The sequence below is a fragment of the Tympanuchus pallidicinctus genome, unplaced genomic scaffold, assembly GCF_026119805.1.
Source record: "Tympanuchus pallidicinctus isolate F22 unplaced genomic scaffold, pur_lepc_1.0 scaffold8, whole genome shotgun sequence".
NCBI lineage: Eukaryota > Metazoa > Chordata > Aves > Galliformes > Phasianidae > Tympanuchus > Tympanuchus pallidicinctus.
Window position 1 is genome coordinate 26,142,502 of NW_026294802.1, and position 18,494 is coordinate 26,160,995.

The 18,494-nt window shown below is 39.0% G+C and overlaps 1 protein-coding gene across 9 annotated transcripts in view; it reads left to right on the forward strand.

Annotated features, from left to right (window-relative positions):
- The window catches only part of OSBPL8 (oxysterol binding protein like 8), an 81,060-nt gene that overhangs the window by 37,131 nt on the left and 25,435 nt on the right, over positions 1-18,494 (forward strand). For 8 of the 9 annotated variants that reach the window (XM_052668326.1, XM_052668328.1, XM_052668327.1 and 5 more), the window contains one exon: positions 15,970-16,040. In XM_052668326.1, the coding sequence (XP_052524286.1) occupies positions 15,970-16,040 (71 nt within the window). Of the gene's footprint in view, positions 1-9,443; positions 9,581-10,052; positions 10,296-15,969; positions 16,041-18,494 lie in introns of all 9 variants that reach the window. The other variant, XM_052668329.1, reaches the window with a different exon arrangement.

Consider the following 18,494-nt stretch of genomic DNA (forward strand, 5'->3'; position numbering starts at 1 on the left):
TTTTTTAATTGATACTCCTTTTTGATCTTGTCAGCTGTGTTAATCAGCTGTGATTACTCCAGTTATCAACATGAGTAGTGTTTCTGAGTCGACTTTGTGCAAGCCTCCCAACTCCTCTAATGTGATTTGTCCAAGTAATGATGTTAGTCATAGTAATAAAGCCTGATTCTGAGACATCTTTGAATCGCTTTGCTGTTTTCCCATTCCATGTCATTGACATAACAGGGGAAGTACTTTTACATCACATATAGTTCTTACTATGTTGAGTCTAGTAGTCTTTCATTGTATTTTAAGAATTACAGCAGTATTTTCAGTGATACGCATAGCTAGCTCTGATATATTTTCTAAAAGCTGCTCTTATCTCACTGGAGCAGTGCTTGATGTTTTCTGGCTTACACCTTGCTTAGTCTGGAAACATTTTCTGTAGCATATGTATATGTAACTTCTTTGTAACATTTACTGTTCAAATAAACGTTGTGCTATTCTGTGTTCTGTGTCAGATCTCTTATTTGAAAAGCGATGCAGTTATTTTAAGTTTATTTAAATATTATGGTAAGTGCTTTCTTTTACTGTATAATACACCCATGGCACTGTGTGATGAGGACATGCAGAAATATAGGAAATGTTTAGATACAGTTTTTACAGGCATTTCTTACAAACTAAATGGAGACATGTCTGGTCAGTTGTACCTGAATGCACCCTTAGGAGAGGATAATCTAAACAAACGGTCTGAAAAGCTGACTAGGCACAGCACAAAAGAGAATCAGAAAATGTGTGATCTGGTTGAATATATGTAAAGGAAAGCTATGGCATGAGTATTTTGGCTTCTGCTGCTGGATGGTTTATCCACCATTACCTAAATTATCATTCCTACTGCCTGAATAAAGTCATTTTCATGGCAAATCCAATTTTTTTATAAAACTTGTGGCTAAAAATGAATGAGTTGAAGCAGCTAGTAGACATGCTGGTGTTGGTGGGCAAAGAGGAACAGGTTGACGAACACGATGCGTGTCAAATTCTTTGGCCACCCAGCAACGGTCCAGGGAGAGGGGAAACCTGGTGCTTGTCCTTGGCAACCTACTGGAACTAACTTGATTTGTGTCTTCTGTTCATGTCTTAAGATCCTAATGGTAATGACTACAAGTGTAATTAAAATAAACAAGAAGTTGTATCTTGATATAAGGGAGCAGAAGTAAAGATTTTAAATGTTCAGTTATTTTTAGTCATTGGCTTCCTATTTGGAACAAAGAGTGAGCAATATCACATACCATTGTGAAGTTTTAAGTGGTGTATATTTCATAATTTCTAGTCTCTCCTGTATAAATTTCTATACTCTCCTGTATAAAAACTGGGTCTTAACTTACATGAATGTTGTTCTTGATTTCAGAAAGTTTCTTTTTTCCTACACTTGGCTTCTTAGTGTGAAATACTTTGTCCTTCCTCATTCCTTTCCAGTGCAGATCTGTTTTGCTAAGCTGATCGTGGGAGTTATGCCTGCATGATCTCAGCAGTTTAAACTTCAGAAACTTCTGAGATTCAGTGCTGAAAGTTTGTCAGCTCTATATAGCCTTGGTCCTAAGGTTGACTTGTAATTTTAATTAATATGGATTCAATTTCTTTCTGCCATGCCCATCTTGCTATCTAGAGTGTCAGAATAAGCCAGTATTGATTGGCTGCAATTATATTTTGTTCTGGAAGTATTGCACCTCCAAATGTTGTGGCATTAAGTTGCATAGTACACAAAAGCCAAGTGCTATCCAGTATAAAAACTGAGACACTCATGTACTGAGGTTCAAGTGACATGAAAACAAATATAGAAACTAGCCTGTTGCCTCTATAGCATGCAAGAGATGGTTTAATTCTGGAAAGCCAGCAATACAGCCTTTTGTGGGAGCTCTAAGCTCAGTTGCACAGATGAAGATATTCTGATTAGAGACATTCTCAGCATTGTGACTCAGGAACCACTTGTGAGATTGGGCTTCACCAGCTCCATGTAAAGTTGATCTTGAAGACGTTTACTGATTTCCACCCTCCCCACCCCCCACTTTTTGTTATATGTGTTTAAATAGCCATTTCTAGATTCCTTCATTCAGCAGCTTGCTCAGTAAGGCTACATTGCTTCTGAAGTCAAGGTGGGAAGTGATCAAAGAGAGAAAAGGATTTGGTAATTATATGCACGACAAATTTTTTAAAGCAGATCTTTTTTCCTTATAGGATCTTTAACAGTGACTTTGGAAGTCTGTGTTTGTACTCGTCCTTTCCTAATACTGCCACATTGGCCCTGTCTGTGACTTGTCAGTGCTGTATATGGAAACTTTGGGATTTTTGCTTCCTTTTTTTTTACCAAACTATCAGTGCAATAGGAAGGAATCTTTGACAAAACTATGCTATCACAGTTAAAAAGGAGCATCAGAAATACTGAGTCTGGGACTGCATTTTCAAAAACTGTAAATCAGAAATGCGCTCGCTGATGTAAGCTGTTTATGTTGTTACACAAATTATCCCTGCTAAATTGGATTCTTGTAAATCTTGTTAACTCAGACTGACATCAGCATGCCCCTTTATTTCTGTTTGATAAAGGGGACTAGATAGAAATACAGATCTTTTAAAATACATGAAAAAATCAGAAGCTTCCTCAGGAAGGGGACACCTTCCAACCTGTAAATATGCAGTTAAAACATTTCAGACTTCTTTTGAAAATAAAATACATACAACTTAACCGATAAGTTGTTCTTGTGATAAAGAGAGAAATTTAATTAAGGTAGCAACATTAAGCATTCCATAAGGTGTTTGAAAATGTCAGACTTTTTTTAAGGAATGTGTATTGTCTCTCTATGGCTTTATTTAGTGAGAGCTGTGCTGTTGTTTTTTGTGTACCACTGAGTGTATGTTACAAAGCATATATGGTGAAAAGAAATGGTTTTTTTTGGTTTTGATCATGCTGATTGCATTCGTGTATGTTTATTTACTCAGGAAGTAATCTCCTGTGTTTAACTTTTAAGAATGTGAGGAAGTGAAAATCCACAGAGGAATGCAAAATTCACTTCTCCCATTTTTGGGAAAATTTACCGTTCTGGATTTTAGAGAATTTGAACTCTTGCAGGTTGAACAACTTGGAACAACTTGCAGGTTGCATTAATGGGAGCATCATCCCAACCTGAACAATAGCAAATACCAGTGTTTGTGTTGACAGTATTCTAACTTATACTTTAAGGCTGTCAACTCAACAGATGATGCATTAGGATTTTGGAGCTCTGATTTCTTTATTTCCTGTGGTGAGCAGTGACCTGTGCAGACAGCTTTCCTGGCTCAATTTAATCGCATCAACACTCAGTATTTCTGGAGGAGGCATTTATAGGAGGCATCAATGAGTGAAAATGTGAGTAGTATCTAGATTGAGGAGGAGATATTTTACAATAATGTAAATCTTTGTTCTCGATAAACAGCTTCCTGCTCTTTGTTTGAAGTCTGCTGCCTGCCACATTATTTCCTGGAGCATGTAGTTTACAAAGAAGTTGTTTCAGTTTGTTGATTAGGAGTGAGGGGAGAAAGAGAGAGATAGCACTTTGTGTTGGATTTTAAGGGCTTGGTTGTTTTAATGTGTTAAACTGACGTACAGTAGGACTAAGTGAATGCTTGTCACATAAGGATAAGCCCTGGACGAAGGTGTCCAGAAGGAGCTTGAACTGAGCTAAGAAGCAGGATCCGCTCTTCCTTTCTAGTAGAGTAGTAGTAGCTGTTAATTCATTTTGCACAAGGATGAATGTGTATTGTGTGTAACTGAGAAACAGAGTGGCTTAGGTGCAGGGAGATGGGTTGATGGTGGAAACAGAACGTTTGGGTTGTGAGTAATGATGATGATCTTAATGAATAAAAAGGAGAAGTTGATGCTCCTTTTGCAGGAGAGTAAGAACATTTTTGGCTGCGCAGAGCTTGTGCTAAAATGCTGCTTGCTCTCTAGTAAATGTCTAAAGGACGTGGTAGGATTTTAATCTGTAGGAAGCTTTGGAGAAAAATTGGGAGAGAAAATACAAATTTCACTCTATTTTATATGAGAGAGAAGATGGTGAGTGAAAAATTAAATGTTTTCAAGCACTAGTTGCTGAACAATGCTTGCTAACTCCTGGAGGGATGAGATGCCTTTGCAGCTATACTGACCAAGAGAATGTAAGACTTACACAAATTGCTGTCTACCTGAGCAGCTGACAAGTTAAAGGTGGTTCACTGTAAATCCATACAACTTGCAGCTTTTAAAACCATTTGTTTTCAGGTGGGTTGGCTCAGCTGACAGCTTGATTACATGGCAAGAAATACATGGCACTCCAGACTTGGGATCCCATGGAGGTTACTGTTGTGACCCACCGGCAGGTAGCATCAGGAGGCTCTTGAAATGTAGCATGTGAGTTACTGTGATTCAATGGAAGGAAAGGTTCAGTCCTGTGTTATCTGACTTGAGCCTTTTTAGCTCACTAGCAGCTATTTCTGAGATGGATGCTTTGTTTTGGACCTTTGGGCAGGTTGGTGAGAGCTTGTTCATGGGCGTGCTCAGAGTTGAAGCAGCAGCAAAGGCAGTCTGTGCTGGAGTTGGAGAGAAAAATCCTCTGTGCCCGTATCTCCAGGCATATCAGAATACAGGGATTGGGCTGGATAACCTCCAGAGGTCCCCTTCCAACCTCTGCCATTCCAGGACTCTAAATTCTGATCTCTGATTGAATGACAGCTTCTAGTTTTCTTTCAGCTAGCGCTTTCAAAGTGTTAATACTGCTTTGTGAATATGATGCTTGCAGATGATGGATCTTCCCCATCTGCCTGGTTCCAAATCAAATTGCTTTCTGGCAGTGGGGTTATATGGAATGGTTGATAATGATTTCTGGTTTTCTTCTAATGTTTCCTTTGATTTTTCTGCTGTATATCCAGACAGACTTAATCATGCAAATAACTTCATGCAGTCTCCTGTTTCACCCTACTGTATCTATCCTTTGAACAGAGAAACTGAAGAATGACTAAATAATTGATTATAGTATGAGCAACTTATTATCAAGCATGTCATGTGAGGTTTTTTGTTTGTTTTTAAACTTAGTTCATCCTCACTTAAAACTGACTCAGCACTAACAAGGAAACTGCTAGAGGTTTGGTGAGACTCGTTTTGTTGTTTTTAATTTGTTTTAGCAATTCCATGTTAACAGCAAATGGTACTTCTGATGCCAAGCACCTTCTCTTTCGTATAAGTATAGCTAACATCTTAGAAATGTGTTCTGTAGTCACGTGATTATTTCTGCCTAAAATCTTTTAACCCTTAGTACTTTGTCTTGGTTTCTCTTGCTGCAGTTTGTCTTACTTTGTCCTTTGATGCTGAAGAAGTGTTTTGTAATCTGGAATGTATAGAAACCACGTGGACTGGTGGTTCTTCAGGTAGTTCTGGATTCGTATCTGTATATTGCTGCAGGCAGGCACAGGTAACTGGCCTCAGTGACACGAGTGGTCATTTTTCAGCTTTGTGCATGGCATCACGCAGGTGAAGCCTCTGCAAAATTGTGCCTCTTACTTGGAGTAGCTTCACTGATACTTTTGTCAAAGAGGATGTTAATATGGCTCTGTTCACAGTAAAGAGGGGGAAGGAGTTTGACCCGATGTAATTTGTTTTCAGTTTGTGTTGCCAAACTGAAGGTGAATATGTTTGTGTGTGATTAGTCTTCTGAATGTATTATCTTGATGTCCTCCTTTCTTGCTGTAATGCACGCTCTGGCACATTCCTCTGCAAGTCATTGTGTATTTAATAAAACTTGCCATTTCTGAAGTGCTGCTCCACCCAGCATTTGTGGCTTGGGTAAATTATGTGTGCTCCTTTCTCTGTGACATAGCTTTGTGAAAGAATAGTGCTGGGTTTGAAGGGCACAGTAGGGCTTATTACTACGAAACTTCTCAGACGAGTTCTTTTTCTCCATGTAAATCTCAGGAAAGCTGGTGTACTTGAACCTGAACTGTGACCTTGAATTTTGTAAGTGCTGAGATGAAAAGTGCTGAAACCTGAGCAGCGAGTGAGCAAGGCTATTTGCTTTGAGTGGGAGGAGCTGAACAGGAGCCTTAGCAAGCGATGAGGTGGAGGCAAGTGCAGTTGCCAGCAAGGCGCTGGGAGTCTTGGTGTTATTTCATAAACCATTCTTAGGCACGCCTCTGGAATTACTCCTCAGCTAGACTGCACTTGACCTGGAAACAGTAGAGAACAAAAGAAGATTTAGTGAAAGAAATTTGCCACTGAAAACTGCCATCACAACGTGTAGACTCATGGTTCAGATGTCATTTTTATTAGTCAGATATTGGTATCTGAAGGCAAGTACATCTTTACTTCTTTTTTTTCTTAAATAGAAGAAAAACACTTTTGCTTAAAATCCACGTGCAAAAATTGTATGTTGGATAAAAGTTATTTGTAGGTATGGTAGCCTAGCAGTTTGCTCTTACTATTTTCTGCATGCTGTACAGAATGTGCATATACTACATGTAGAAAATTATTTACAATGTTTTCATTTGCTGGACTGGGAGGAGAAGCCTGCTGGAAACATCACGTTGTTGAGCTGTCAGAGCAGATTATTGTCAGACTTGAAGAGTGAGCATAAAAAGCTTCCAGCTTCTCTGCTGTGCTATCAGTTTTCCTTTCTCTTTCTTCTCCCTTCAGCTTTTACAGAGTTTGGTTTTAAGATTTTTGGGCTTCACCTGCACAACTCTAAGACAAAATATTTTTTACTTTGCATCAGTAGATGTACTCAGAGTTGTGTTATTACAGCAGTATGAATTTGTTTAAAATCTTCATCACTTGAAGTTACTAACATCTGTGTAAAAAATAATTGTTTACAGTTCCTCAGTAGGATAATTTAGAATATGGTTTGATCTTTAGAATTCAGCTTTCGTGGTTGGCAATTCCTACCAATGCAACTCCAAGAAGTTTTTTTGTAAGTCTGTGTTTTATTTCAGCACTGAATATTTATTTTTTTAATAAATATTTTAAAACTATAACTGTGCTTTATCACAAGTGCTCATGTGTTGTTGGAACTGCATGCATTGCTTACTTGCTTTTTAGAGTTTGTGTGTTAAGATTTAAGGCAATATCATGAAAGAATGCCTTAAGCACAGGACAACGTTTTCAGCCAGCATTTACTAGTAAAGAAGCTCTGATTGAGTAGTTGATATGAGAAATGTATTCTGTCCTTGAAAATATGAACAGCGCATAAGTTTTCCTTCTCTGAAAAGATGTTCAATAGTTTATGATTAGGAATGGATTTTTTGTTTTGTTTGTTTTTCCCTTGAGATAGATCAGTGAAGTATTCCAGTCATGGACTTTCTCTTCTTTCTGCTGATGTAGCTATTACATGAAACAGAAAACAGAAGATGTTTTCTCCCTTTAAGTCTGCTTTTATGAAGTGCTTAGCTTTTGCACTGGCATGCACCTGAATACATTTAGACCAGAGTGTGGCTATTTTCCTGTTTACATAGATACTGATAGTTATCTACTGTCTGCCGTTGGTTTTGGCTGTAGTTCTATTTGGAAACTCTAAAACTTTCAAGCTTTGTATGTTAGTGCATTTTGTAAGTATACCATTTATTAAGGCGCTGTGCACTGAATATATCAAAAGAATACAAGACTTCCTGGGATGTTAGTTTAATGAATGATGCGAATTCTGTTCATATCAATAGATTGGCTCATTCTGTATTAATTTATGTTTAGGTTGGAAACAGGGAAAAAAAGGATTTTGTTTAATATATGGTGGCTTATGAAGTGCACCTTGCTGTTGCTGTATACAGAATGTGCAGATAAGAGTGCTTCCAAGCAACTTGAAACATCTTTGCAGGCTCTTTCAGGAATAAAATTTGTTGCAGAGAAAGAACAGAAACCTTTTTAATACTGCAGGCTGATTCCCAAGAATGATAATAAACTTTCATTTACAGTCACGCTGTAGAGAAGAATGCTCATTTTTAATCAAAAGTTATAGATTTCTTTGGGTCTAACAGCCTTTCGTTATGTGTCAGTTATCTGCTTCTGCTTTAAAATAATTGGCCATACATGTACAAGTATTAGAAGCCATAAGAAATCACAAACTGTTCCAGAGGTGGAATTTTTATAGCCAAAGCCTGATATGAAGTGTCCTACTGCTGCACGAGGAAGTGAGATATGAGGATGAATTGGCAAGAGGGAGATGACCTACTTTTTCCCCTCTCTATTGTAGTGGTGAGATGGTCATCTTTTGACAAAAGGCTCAGAGCCTGCTGCTCCTGTGCTGCTGTTGGATTAAAGGAAGAGGTGCTCAGTTGCAGCTTCCTTGGCTGGGAGGAAACTTCAGAGAGGAGAGATGCAGCTGTAACGTTATCACAATTGGAAGGCCAGCCAAAGATTTTAGTTTTCCTTCTAAATGGAGGAAAAGGTGTATGGAGAAAGGTTTTAAACTGTACTCTGATACAGCTTGGCAACACGAAACAGTGCCAAGGGACTGAGACAATGTGGCTGGAAATGAGGGATAAACCTTCAAGATTTCATTGTTTCCCCCTGGATATCCAGCCACTTCTCAGTAAAATGAACATAATGCCTAATTTCTCCGTTCACCGTGCCCATAAGTTTTTCACTTCCCATACAAAATAAGTGAAGGTTACATATCGTGTTTCGTTTTTCTTACATTGCTTGAAATATATTGGAACATTTTTCTGGTAAGAGGCATGAGGAAATTCTAGCAGTTCATAGCATCCTGGAAGCTGCTGTGCTTCATAATCAAAAAGTTAGTTTTCAGAGATTTCTGTATGTATTTTAGTATATTCATAGGTACAAATACACAAACATTCTGCACAATTTAAACCTGTCATGGAATTAAAGAATGTTTCTGTCTACTGTATTATCTTTAAGCCAGTGCAAACAGAAATTGCTTATCTGCAAATACTGCATTTCTTTACACAAACAGCTGAATTACACAGGATTATTTAAGAATTAGTGAAATTCACATTACTGATTTGATTTAGGGTATGCGTTTCACTTTGTGAGAAGAGAAGACCTCCTGTACCAAGTAAGGGAGCACACGAGACTTTATTTCAAGGCTATTTTTAGCATTTTATTTTTCTCCTTTCCAGCTAAGAAAGCAGGTTTCAAAATGTAGTTTGTCAGAAGTATGGTGTGAGTTTGTCAGATCCAGGTGATGGAAGAATGGAATTAGTGGAAGCATGTGGAGCAGGGCAGAGAAACAGCCAGTGAAAAGTGGGGTGCATGAAGGAGATTAGGGAGAGCTTATCTAGCTTCATTCTGCTACCAGCAGTGAACAGTTTGGATCATCTGATTCGTAGTCATGAAGCATAATTTACTGGAATTATTTTTGTATTTAAAATTTAGGATGATTAGTGTAAGTGTTGTATTCATTGCACAGAATACTTGGGCCAATGAAAATAATCGTGGAACTTATTCTGTGCAGCTCTTCCAGGAGTCAGACATTGCATAAATAAATGTGGCAGTGTGTTAGAGAAGAATATGCTATCACCTCACCTTTTAAATAAAAGTAAGAGATGAAGATGTAGAAGCCATAATAATCAGCTGATGAAAATTAGCTAGGTAAGTGCCTGAACAGGGGAGTTCAGCATGGCTGCATAAAGCAAACATTGGCTTCCTTGTTAGGTTCCCACTGTGTACTGAAATGTCAAATAGGGAAGCCACATTAGCTCCTAAATGCAATTTAAGTTTGGGACTTGGAAGACAAACATGAAGAAGATTTGATTTAATGAACCCTTAAAACCTAAATAGTGGTTGTTTTAGTGCTCTTAGAAAGCAGAGATGAATAGGACCAAAGCTGAGATGTAAAAAAAATGTATATGTGGAGAAGAAAAGCTGAAATGCAGCTGTTCACCTTTAAATGTGGAGAAGAAAAGCTGAAACGCAGCTGTTCACCTTTAAATGTTCTAATGGATTTGACCAGAACAGTATAATATTGCTTGGCTTGCTGCTGATTTGGCAGCCTCTGTCTCTTCACTGCATTTTTCATGTATGCCCTTCGTTTGTTTTTTTCCTTTTGTATCTTACTCATCAGAATATGAGGTAGAAGGCTGTTACTGCAACACTCTTGTTCCAGCCAGCTAATGCTAACCAGCTTTCACAGAGAACATAATCCTTGTACAAACATCTTAACTCATGAAGGAAGAGGGTGCACTGCGACGTAGGTTTTCCTCATGTGCTGGGATTTCATCTGTGTTTTCTTCAAGAGCTGATGGCCGAAAACTTGTCCGGAATGCTTCCTTTGGAGGATATAATGAACTCTCACCTGCTTCACCAGGTTTGTTGTTCTTAAAATGTACAGAAGATAATATAATTTCCAATTCAGATTTTTCATCTTGAATGAAAGTAGTCTACTGAGATATTGGTAGAAATCGTTAACAGAAATCAGAAAGAATATTGTTTGCTTGCATTGAATTGACAGCTCTTTGTAGTAGCAAGAGCTGTTGTACATAGGCAAGCAAGGTAATTTATCCTACAGCAGATAACTGTTTAAAAGTAGTTTGTTTACTTGATACATCATGGAGTATTTTGGTTTGGTTGGTTGTACTGTAATTTATAAATCCCTTTCTTGTAGTATACGTAGTGACAAGATAGAGTGAGTTAAGTCTAAAACATAGCCTCACTGAAGGCTGTACTGCAAGACTTCTTTTAAGAAATTTAGCATCCGAAAGGGCTTGAATCTCTTTTTCCTTAGATTTGTTGTCTCCTAAAATCAGTAATGGGATACTGAAGTGAATTTCTAGAGGTTCGTTGTCTATCATGTGTCCTGCTGATGTAGGTACTTGAATTTCAGTAGTTTACTTCGTGAAACTTTGATCCTTGGAAATGCAAGGTCACCTATTTCTGAATAGCAGTGCTGCGAAAATTGCACATTCTTACTGGAATTATTCTGCACGTGTGATTTGTCTTGAGCCTGTGCAAATGCACAGTTTGTGGGGCTGGAATGTTGGGAGAAAAAAAAGCACTTTTCTCTTCTTACTGTGTACCTTCTAAAGAATAACTCACTCGTTAAGCTCTGCCTCTGAAGCAATGAAAAAGAGTCAGGGTGCAGTGCATGCGGGAGGCTGTGGGCTGCTGATTTCTCAGCTCTCCGCACCACTGGCTCACAATGGCTTGCAGAATTGCTGGAGCGGCATGCTCAGCTGCTGGCAGCTGGGTGCTTCCTCACAACACCATGTTCTGGTAGCCCTCCTGGTAGCCCTCCTGTTTTACCATAGAAGATGTCCTTTCCGTCTGCATCAGGAAGTGGCCAGTCTTCTACCAGGAGCCTTGTTAAAGCTGCTCAGGAAATGAAGATGTCAAACCTGGAAAGCGTGGAGTTGGCAGATAGGCAGAACCTCCCTATCTTCAAAATGAATTAGATAAAATGGAATAGTATTCTTACAAGTGTTTGTCAATAAGCTGCTGAAAATCACTCAGTCAGAAACGCTGTTGTCTCTGATGTTTGAATCTGAAACGACTCTTGCCTTTTTTTCTGCCTTGTTTCTGCCTTGTTTGTTAAATAATGCTGGTACTTGTCTCCCACAGATTGTAATTCACTTCGTCCTTTAGAAGCATATCCATTTTCAGCTCAGTAACTTTTTTTCAGAACTGTACATTCATGCCAGTAATCAAATCAGTCTGTTCCTTGCTTTTCGTTTGCAAGTCGCAAACGAAATATTACTTGGCTTGCTGTTCATCATCTTTTTATGCATTCTGTTACTTCTTTTCGCTTGTTCTTTGGGCTGTTGGGAACAAAAATAAGCAACAAACAAACAACCCTTCAGTCAGTAGTTATTTTTTCTTAGGTTTTTAATAAAATAGTATTAAAAAGTAACTTTTATTTTTTTTCTTTCTCACTAAAGTATCCTAATTGTAGATGATAATTGTTGAGAGACACAATACCAGTACTTGAAATGCAGAAGATGTTGCATGGTTGTTCTGCTTTTTCTTTCTTTTGATTGAGGGACAGACTGTAGGTATGACTTCAAACAACCAATACATGCTGTGCTTCAAAACTGAAGTATCTTAAACAAACTCGTTGGTTTTAATTGTACCCTACTAAAGGCTTCATATTAAAGATTCTTGAACACTAATCTCCTATCATTCCTACTCATTTTTTGTCAAGGGTGATATTTTGGAAGATTTTTTTTTCTTTTAGTGTTGACAGTGTGCTGTAGCTCCATCTCTGAAGAGTTACCGAATCATAGAATGGTTCAGATAAGCAAGAACCTTAAAGATCACCTAGTTCCAGCCTCCCTGCCAATTACTGATCAGTTTTGTTGTGAGGACAGCTTACATGTATGAAGTTCTGGTTGTTCAAACTGTGTGCAGTTGTCAGCCTCCTCTCAGGTCTTTCTGAAAGTTCAATGTGAGTTTTCATCTGGACTTGCCATGTGCCCTCAATGGGAATGTAGTCCTGCAAAGTTTCCCTTGGAGTCTAAGATCAGATCATGAACTGTAGCTTGCTTGGTTTTGGATCAACTTCCAGAGTACGGGGCTGTGATGTTAACAAAACAAAGCTTGCAGTGGGAGAAATTTGTTAAGATGGTGTTGCTCTGGATACAGTTTCTACTATTGAAAACTGCTTTAGAGGCTACAGCAGAGAAACTTAAGATTAAAAGAAATATAACTGCAAGTGCCTTGAAGAATACTGGGTGCTCAGTCTGCAGCTCTGAAGGCTGATTCAGACTGCATTACCTGAAGATTGCTCTAATGGGTTTAAATAGAAATCCGTAGAGAAGCTTTAATTGCTATCAGGAGGGGGGGAGACTGCATCTTATTTCTGATTTTATGCATATAATTGTTTTGGTGGTGTTGACCAAATATTTCCATGGCAGAGTGTATATTGTCCTCAGTTAGGACTCATAGGTTGCTTTTGGTGATGTTTCAGTACAAATCTGACACTAATTAGTCTCATGCTAATGTCAGAAGAATCAGGACTTACTTGGGGCCTGAAACGCCTCTCCAGTCTGAGGCAGCTGGGCTTGTTCAGTCTGGAGAGGGGAAGGCTCTGGGGAGACCTTATTGCAGCCTTTCAGGACCTAAATTAAGAAAGGGCCTATGGGAAAGCTGGGCTGGGACATTTGCAAGGTCATGTGGGAACGGGACAAGAGGTAATTGTTTTTAAAACTAAAAGAGGGCAGGTTGGAATTAGGTATAGGAAAGGAATTCTTGGCTGTTAGGGTGGCACAGGCAGCCTGGAGAAACTGTGGATGTCCTGTCCCTGGAGGCATTCAAGGCCAAGTGGGATGGGGCCCTGGGCAGGCTGATCCACTGACTGGCAATGCTGCCCATGGCAAGGGCGTGGAACTGGATGGCCTTTAAGTTTCCTTCCAAGTCAAACCATTCCATGATGGTGACTGTACATGCGTTCCCTCATTCTTAGTGAAGATGCACTGAGGAAGGCTGTGTCTGGTTTAGCACCTGAATAATGCTCTATTTTTTTTAAGTCATTCATGTTGTCTTATGGCAGAAGGGCCTTCTGTCTAGTCGGTGTTGGCTCATTCCTTCCACTGAGAGGGGAGCAACAAGGATAGCACAGGATATGGATCCGACTGCTTGGCTTTTTGTCATAAACTAAGACAATGTACTGCAAAGTGACCTAGAGCCTGCAGTGCTGTGATTTCAGCAGCTGGATTCACTAGCAAGCCCTCCAGCCATCATTTTGCTGTTTATGTGACCAAGAGAGGGAGTGCAGTGACATATTGTAAAGCAGCAAACGTGCATCTCTCAGGCAGGAGGCTCTGGGAGCGAGAAGGTGCAATTAAGAGAGACAGCTTTGGTCTTTGTCTGACACTCTGACTAAAGAGCACTCCTTGCTTTATTAGTGCTTGGTGATACCAATGCAAAGCTTGTATATGAAAATAAAAATGTGCATGTTAGATAAGGATGTGCAAAGTCCTCAAAGTCCTTAAAGCTGCTGTACTGCAGAAAGAGAGCTGCTCTTCTGTAATCCCAACCCTGATGCAGCACTTCCTTGGTAATTCCCATCACTTTTGTGTCTGTGTTTGAACAGATAAACGAAACACGGAAAGTGATTAAAATATCCCTGCATTACCTTTTCAACAGAACTTAGTTCCTAACTGGTGATTGCTTTTGGCTGTGGGATGAGGAGAAGACATTGTTATTGTGATTGTAGTGCATGTTTGACTGTCTAAGACTGGTATCAAGTATAATAACTTCTCACTGAACTTAAGTCTGTCCTCTAAGACTTGAGGTCACCTTTGTTTTCTTCCAGCACTGTGGCTTCCAACTTCTGGATCCTGATGAATCTGTTTGTGGTGATTTTTTTATTATTATTTTTTTATTATTATTCTTTTTTTTGCCGCATTGCCTAGAACTACAAATCTTCTGCATGTCTAGGTGCTTGTTCTCTGAGGTCAGACAGCCTGCTGGATTATGCCTTTTTCTTTTTCTTTTTTTTTTTTTAACTGAACAAATCCCTCACAGATGTGTTAGGAGAATTTCATAAGGAAGGGTTTAATGAACTGTCTGCAGAAAGGCTTCTGTAAAGATGTGTGAAGTTTTATTTGGGTTGACACAAAATGAATTGTATTGCAGTGCATTTTTTCTTTTAATCTGATCTTCAGACGGAATCTCTACAAAAGGTAATAAAGTAAAAACAAGAATAAAAAAATAGGGCTACTGAAGCAAAGCAGGAATCTTGGATTCCTCGCAGAGCCTGAAGATTGTCCTAATGTCTCTAATAACTCAGAGCAACTTCCCAAGGCACGTATTTGTGATAGATGAATCAGTGCTGTGTTAAACTTCTGGGTTTAGTGTGAACTGTGGAAAGGTGAAGATACTATTTATAAAAAGAAAAAATAAAGTCCCACATTAAACAAAAAACACAGCTGCAGAGACTTGATGAAAGTTCTCTTAAACCTTACAAAGTACCCATTTCTGTGGCAGAACACTGGGCTGAATTGTAGCAGGGGCTCAAAGTAGCATCTGTCCGTCCGTCCCATCTGCCTTTTCTGTGTGGGTCTGGTGCCCTCTGGTGGGCCGGGCGGCAAGGCAGTGTCATAGAACCATAGAATCACCAAGGTCGGAAGAGACCTCCAAGATCATCCAGTCCAATCATATACCCACCACCAAAATTTGACCACTAAACCATGTCCCTCAGTATAGCATATAAACGTTTCCTGAACTCGCTTTTTGCCGTTGCTTTTTGCTGTTTTCTTTTTTCCTGATATTCACTTATGCCCTTATGTCTGGAGGGCATGTCAGCGGTGACGTTATAATAAAATAAGTGCATTGAGGTATTTGTTTTATTCCCATTTATAAGTGCCTATGCTAGAGCCAACTTCTTCAAAGAAGGCAAATCACTGAGATGTTGGCTCGCTTTGCTCTTTGGATACTGTGAAAGTGTGGGGTTCACATTATGCATCATTCACAGAAGATAAATATAGAATTTTGGTGACTTAAAATAAAGCCAAGTAGTTACATCTGTGCAGTGTGAAGTCCAGAGTATAAATTCAAGGCAGATGTGGACCATCTTTTCATGTACTTGTGACAGATTGACTGGCAATCTTAAGCCATGTTATCTATTTGATTTCAATTGTATGGATTTTAACCATTATTTCTGGCTAAAGAAATGAACAAGCCAATCCCAGCTTTCCTTAGTGTTCTGCTGTGTTCATGCCTGCATATGCAGACAGCAGAGGCTGAGGACATAAAAGGATGACAATTTGCTGATCATGTTTTCAGTTGGTTAGATCTCTGAATTGGGTGCAGCACCATCCAAATACAGTGGACTGTTCTCACTTCTTAGCAGGTATTAAATCAGACTGTGCTGTGATAACTGATTTTCAACTTACATGAAGAACTAATATATATGAGCTGTTTGAAAATCTGGTTTGTTTGCACTTTTCAATGGTAAATACTATTTGCAAGTTTATTTCAAAGGCTAGCTCGTGTTAAAGCTAGTGCATTCAAATAATATGCAACAATGCTGTCTTTTCTTTAAGGTTTTGACAAAGGGAAGGATGATGCCTCACAAAGCAAAGAGGATACAGCACATTCTATGTCCAAAAGCAAGGTAAGGAAAGCTGCCTCTGCCTGGCTTAAAAATGTCAGCATGCAAAGGAGTTGAGTGCCTGCTTTAACAAATGTATTAGACTTTCATTCAAATTCATAATCGTATTATACTGATGGTAGAACCCTTTTTGTCTCTGAGAAAAAGGTTCACTGAGATGCAGTGAAAAATGAGAACACACCAAATCGGGATACAGCAGTCACCAAAAATACAGCATATTGAGATGGCTGAAGTTTAAAGAGGAAGAAAACTTGAACTGCTTCAGCAATCAAAAAAAGACTGTTGTTGTGTAGTGATCCCATTTTTTCTTCTTTGCAGAGTTTTGTTTTGTTCTAATCAAGTTTATCTATAAGAACACTTTGCAATAGCATCAGCATTCAGAATAAAATGTTCTTTTCTGCTGGTCCTGACGTAGAATGAACCATTTGTGTAAAAAGTCATAGTAATGCAGAGAAAAATCTTCCTTATTTATTTATTCCTTTCTTAAATCCTTTTAAATCTGTGCATAACAGTTAGAGAAGCTTTACATTTTAAGACATCATATGGGCTGCTCCAATGCTACTTTCTTTAAAAATTGTATTATTGTAACTCTTGGAGTGCCTGGCTTGTCAAAGCTCTACATTTTCATCTAGTGGTCTATATATATTTAGAATGTGGAATTCCAGAAAAATATTTTTAATTGAGTGTCTTACAAAACAGATGTCTTTTTCTCATCAAAACTTTAAAGAACAGACAGATGCCATTTTGTGGAGGAGAAAGTTTTGTATGGTTTGGTTGCTGAATTGAGTATCTGTGTTAAATTGGTGTTCTTATGTAAGCAAGACCACTGGCTAGATTTCAGATCTTTAAATGATCCCATTACATGGCTGTGTGGGGAGGGCAGCGGCCAGGAGCGCAGTGCTACCACAAACGGACAGGGTGAGCAGAATGAGGCTGGTAGTGTAGGCCAGGCTCAGCTTACAGCACCAATCTGTGGGGACAAGGTAGATCCAAAGCCAAGCTGGGGGCTGAAATGGGTCGGCTGCTGGGTCTGTTAGCTGCACAGCTAGGCACAGCTTAAGCTGGTTTGGGCTGGGACCAGGGGCTGGGAAGCAAGCTCCTGTACGTCCATCTCCTGGGTGAGGTGGGGAAGAGGACTGCCTCCCACTGAGCTCCCACACAGCTCTCCTCTCAGCATTCTGATCCAAGATTCCCCGAGCTGCCCCAGACACAGGCAGCCTCAGCCAGAGGAGAGGGGGAGTGCCCTCCAGGCCTTCGTAGAAGTTTTTCTGCAGTTTTTCCTATGTCTGAGTCTTCAAGAGAAACATCTAACAGGTGCTGAACAAAATCAAGCTGATGTAAAGATTATGGTAACATCCCCTACTTAAATGGTGTGTTCAGAATTGCATTCTGGAAGAGCAGGACTGTGATTGGTACAATTCTATGATGTCACAGCTGAGCAACCCTTGGAGTCACTGCTATCCACCTAATCTGAAGTCACAGAACTGTGTCTGTAGGCTTTAACGTATCCTGATCAAGGAGATCAAGGAAGCATACTTAATCATCTGGCTTATGTCTGGTCAAAGTATTTTTTATTGGTCCAGAAACCTCTAAATCTTCTTCTGTCTTGAAAATAAGTCAGCATTGTCTGTTTTAACCCAGATGAATTTCAGACTCTATTAATAATTTATCTTTGACTAACCAATTTGTTTTTTCTCTTCTATTTTTTTTTTCTTGGAGGGGTTCTTTTTATTTCCAGAATCATAATTCTTTTTATGCTTTACTGTTCCTTTTGTGATTTTCTGCTATTCAAGAGGAGACAGATACTCCTACTTCTCTTAATATATATAGTTCTTTATTCTTATTTTTGCAATGGAGCTTGTTAAGACCAGTAGTTCCTTTATACCCCACCAATAAGCTTCAGGCTAGTAGAAGATGGTTACTGGCTGTCCCAGCTATGGAGGTGAAGTCGCACTCCTTGTTTCTAACTAAAGAGGTTTCTTCTTGTAAATTTTGATCCTATCCCCCCACATGCAAATGAGAAGATCATTAAAAGTATCCTTTTCACTGGTCTGTCCATAATCTGTTGGATAGGCAAACGGACTTTCACTCAGTGTCATGTTAGTGAACTTTATAACTGAGAAAATGAGTCTTTGTAACCTGGGATATTTACTGGTTTGGGCTTTATATGTGTGGACTTTAGATTGCATTAGCTTTCTGCTGGTGAGCAACTGGAATATTTATGAATGTTTCACTTGCGTTACCCCATTATACCTTGCATAATGACTTCATTAGCTCTTATGTGACAGTGATAAGCATTTTTCCTTTCTCTTGTTATTATGTTTAAAGTACCATCTTTAACTTCTAGGCTGGAATTAAATTTCAAGATGCATGCTTATATTTTCAGTGTTAAGGACATAGCTTTAATACAAAATGAAGAGATAACCTTCCTTCTTGCAAGATGTACATGGAAGTTAA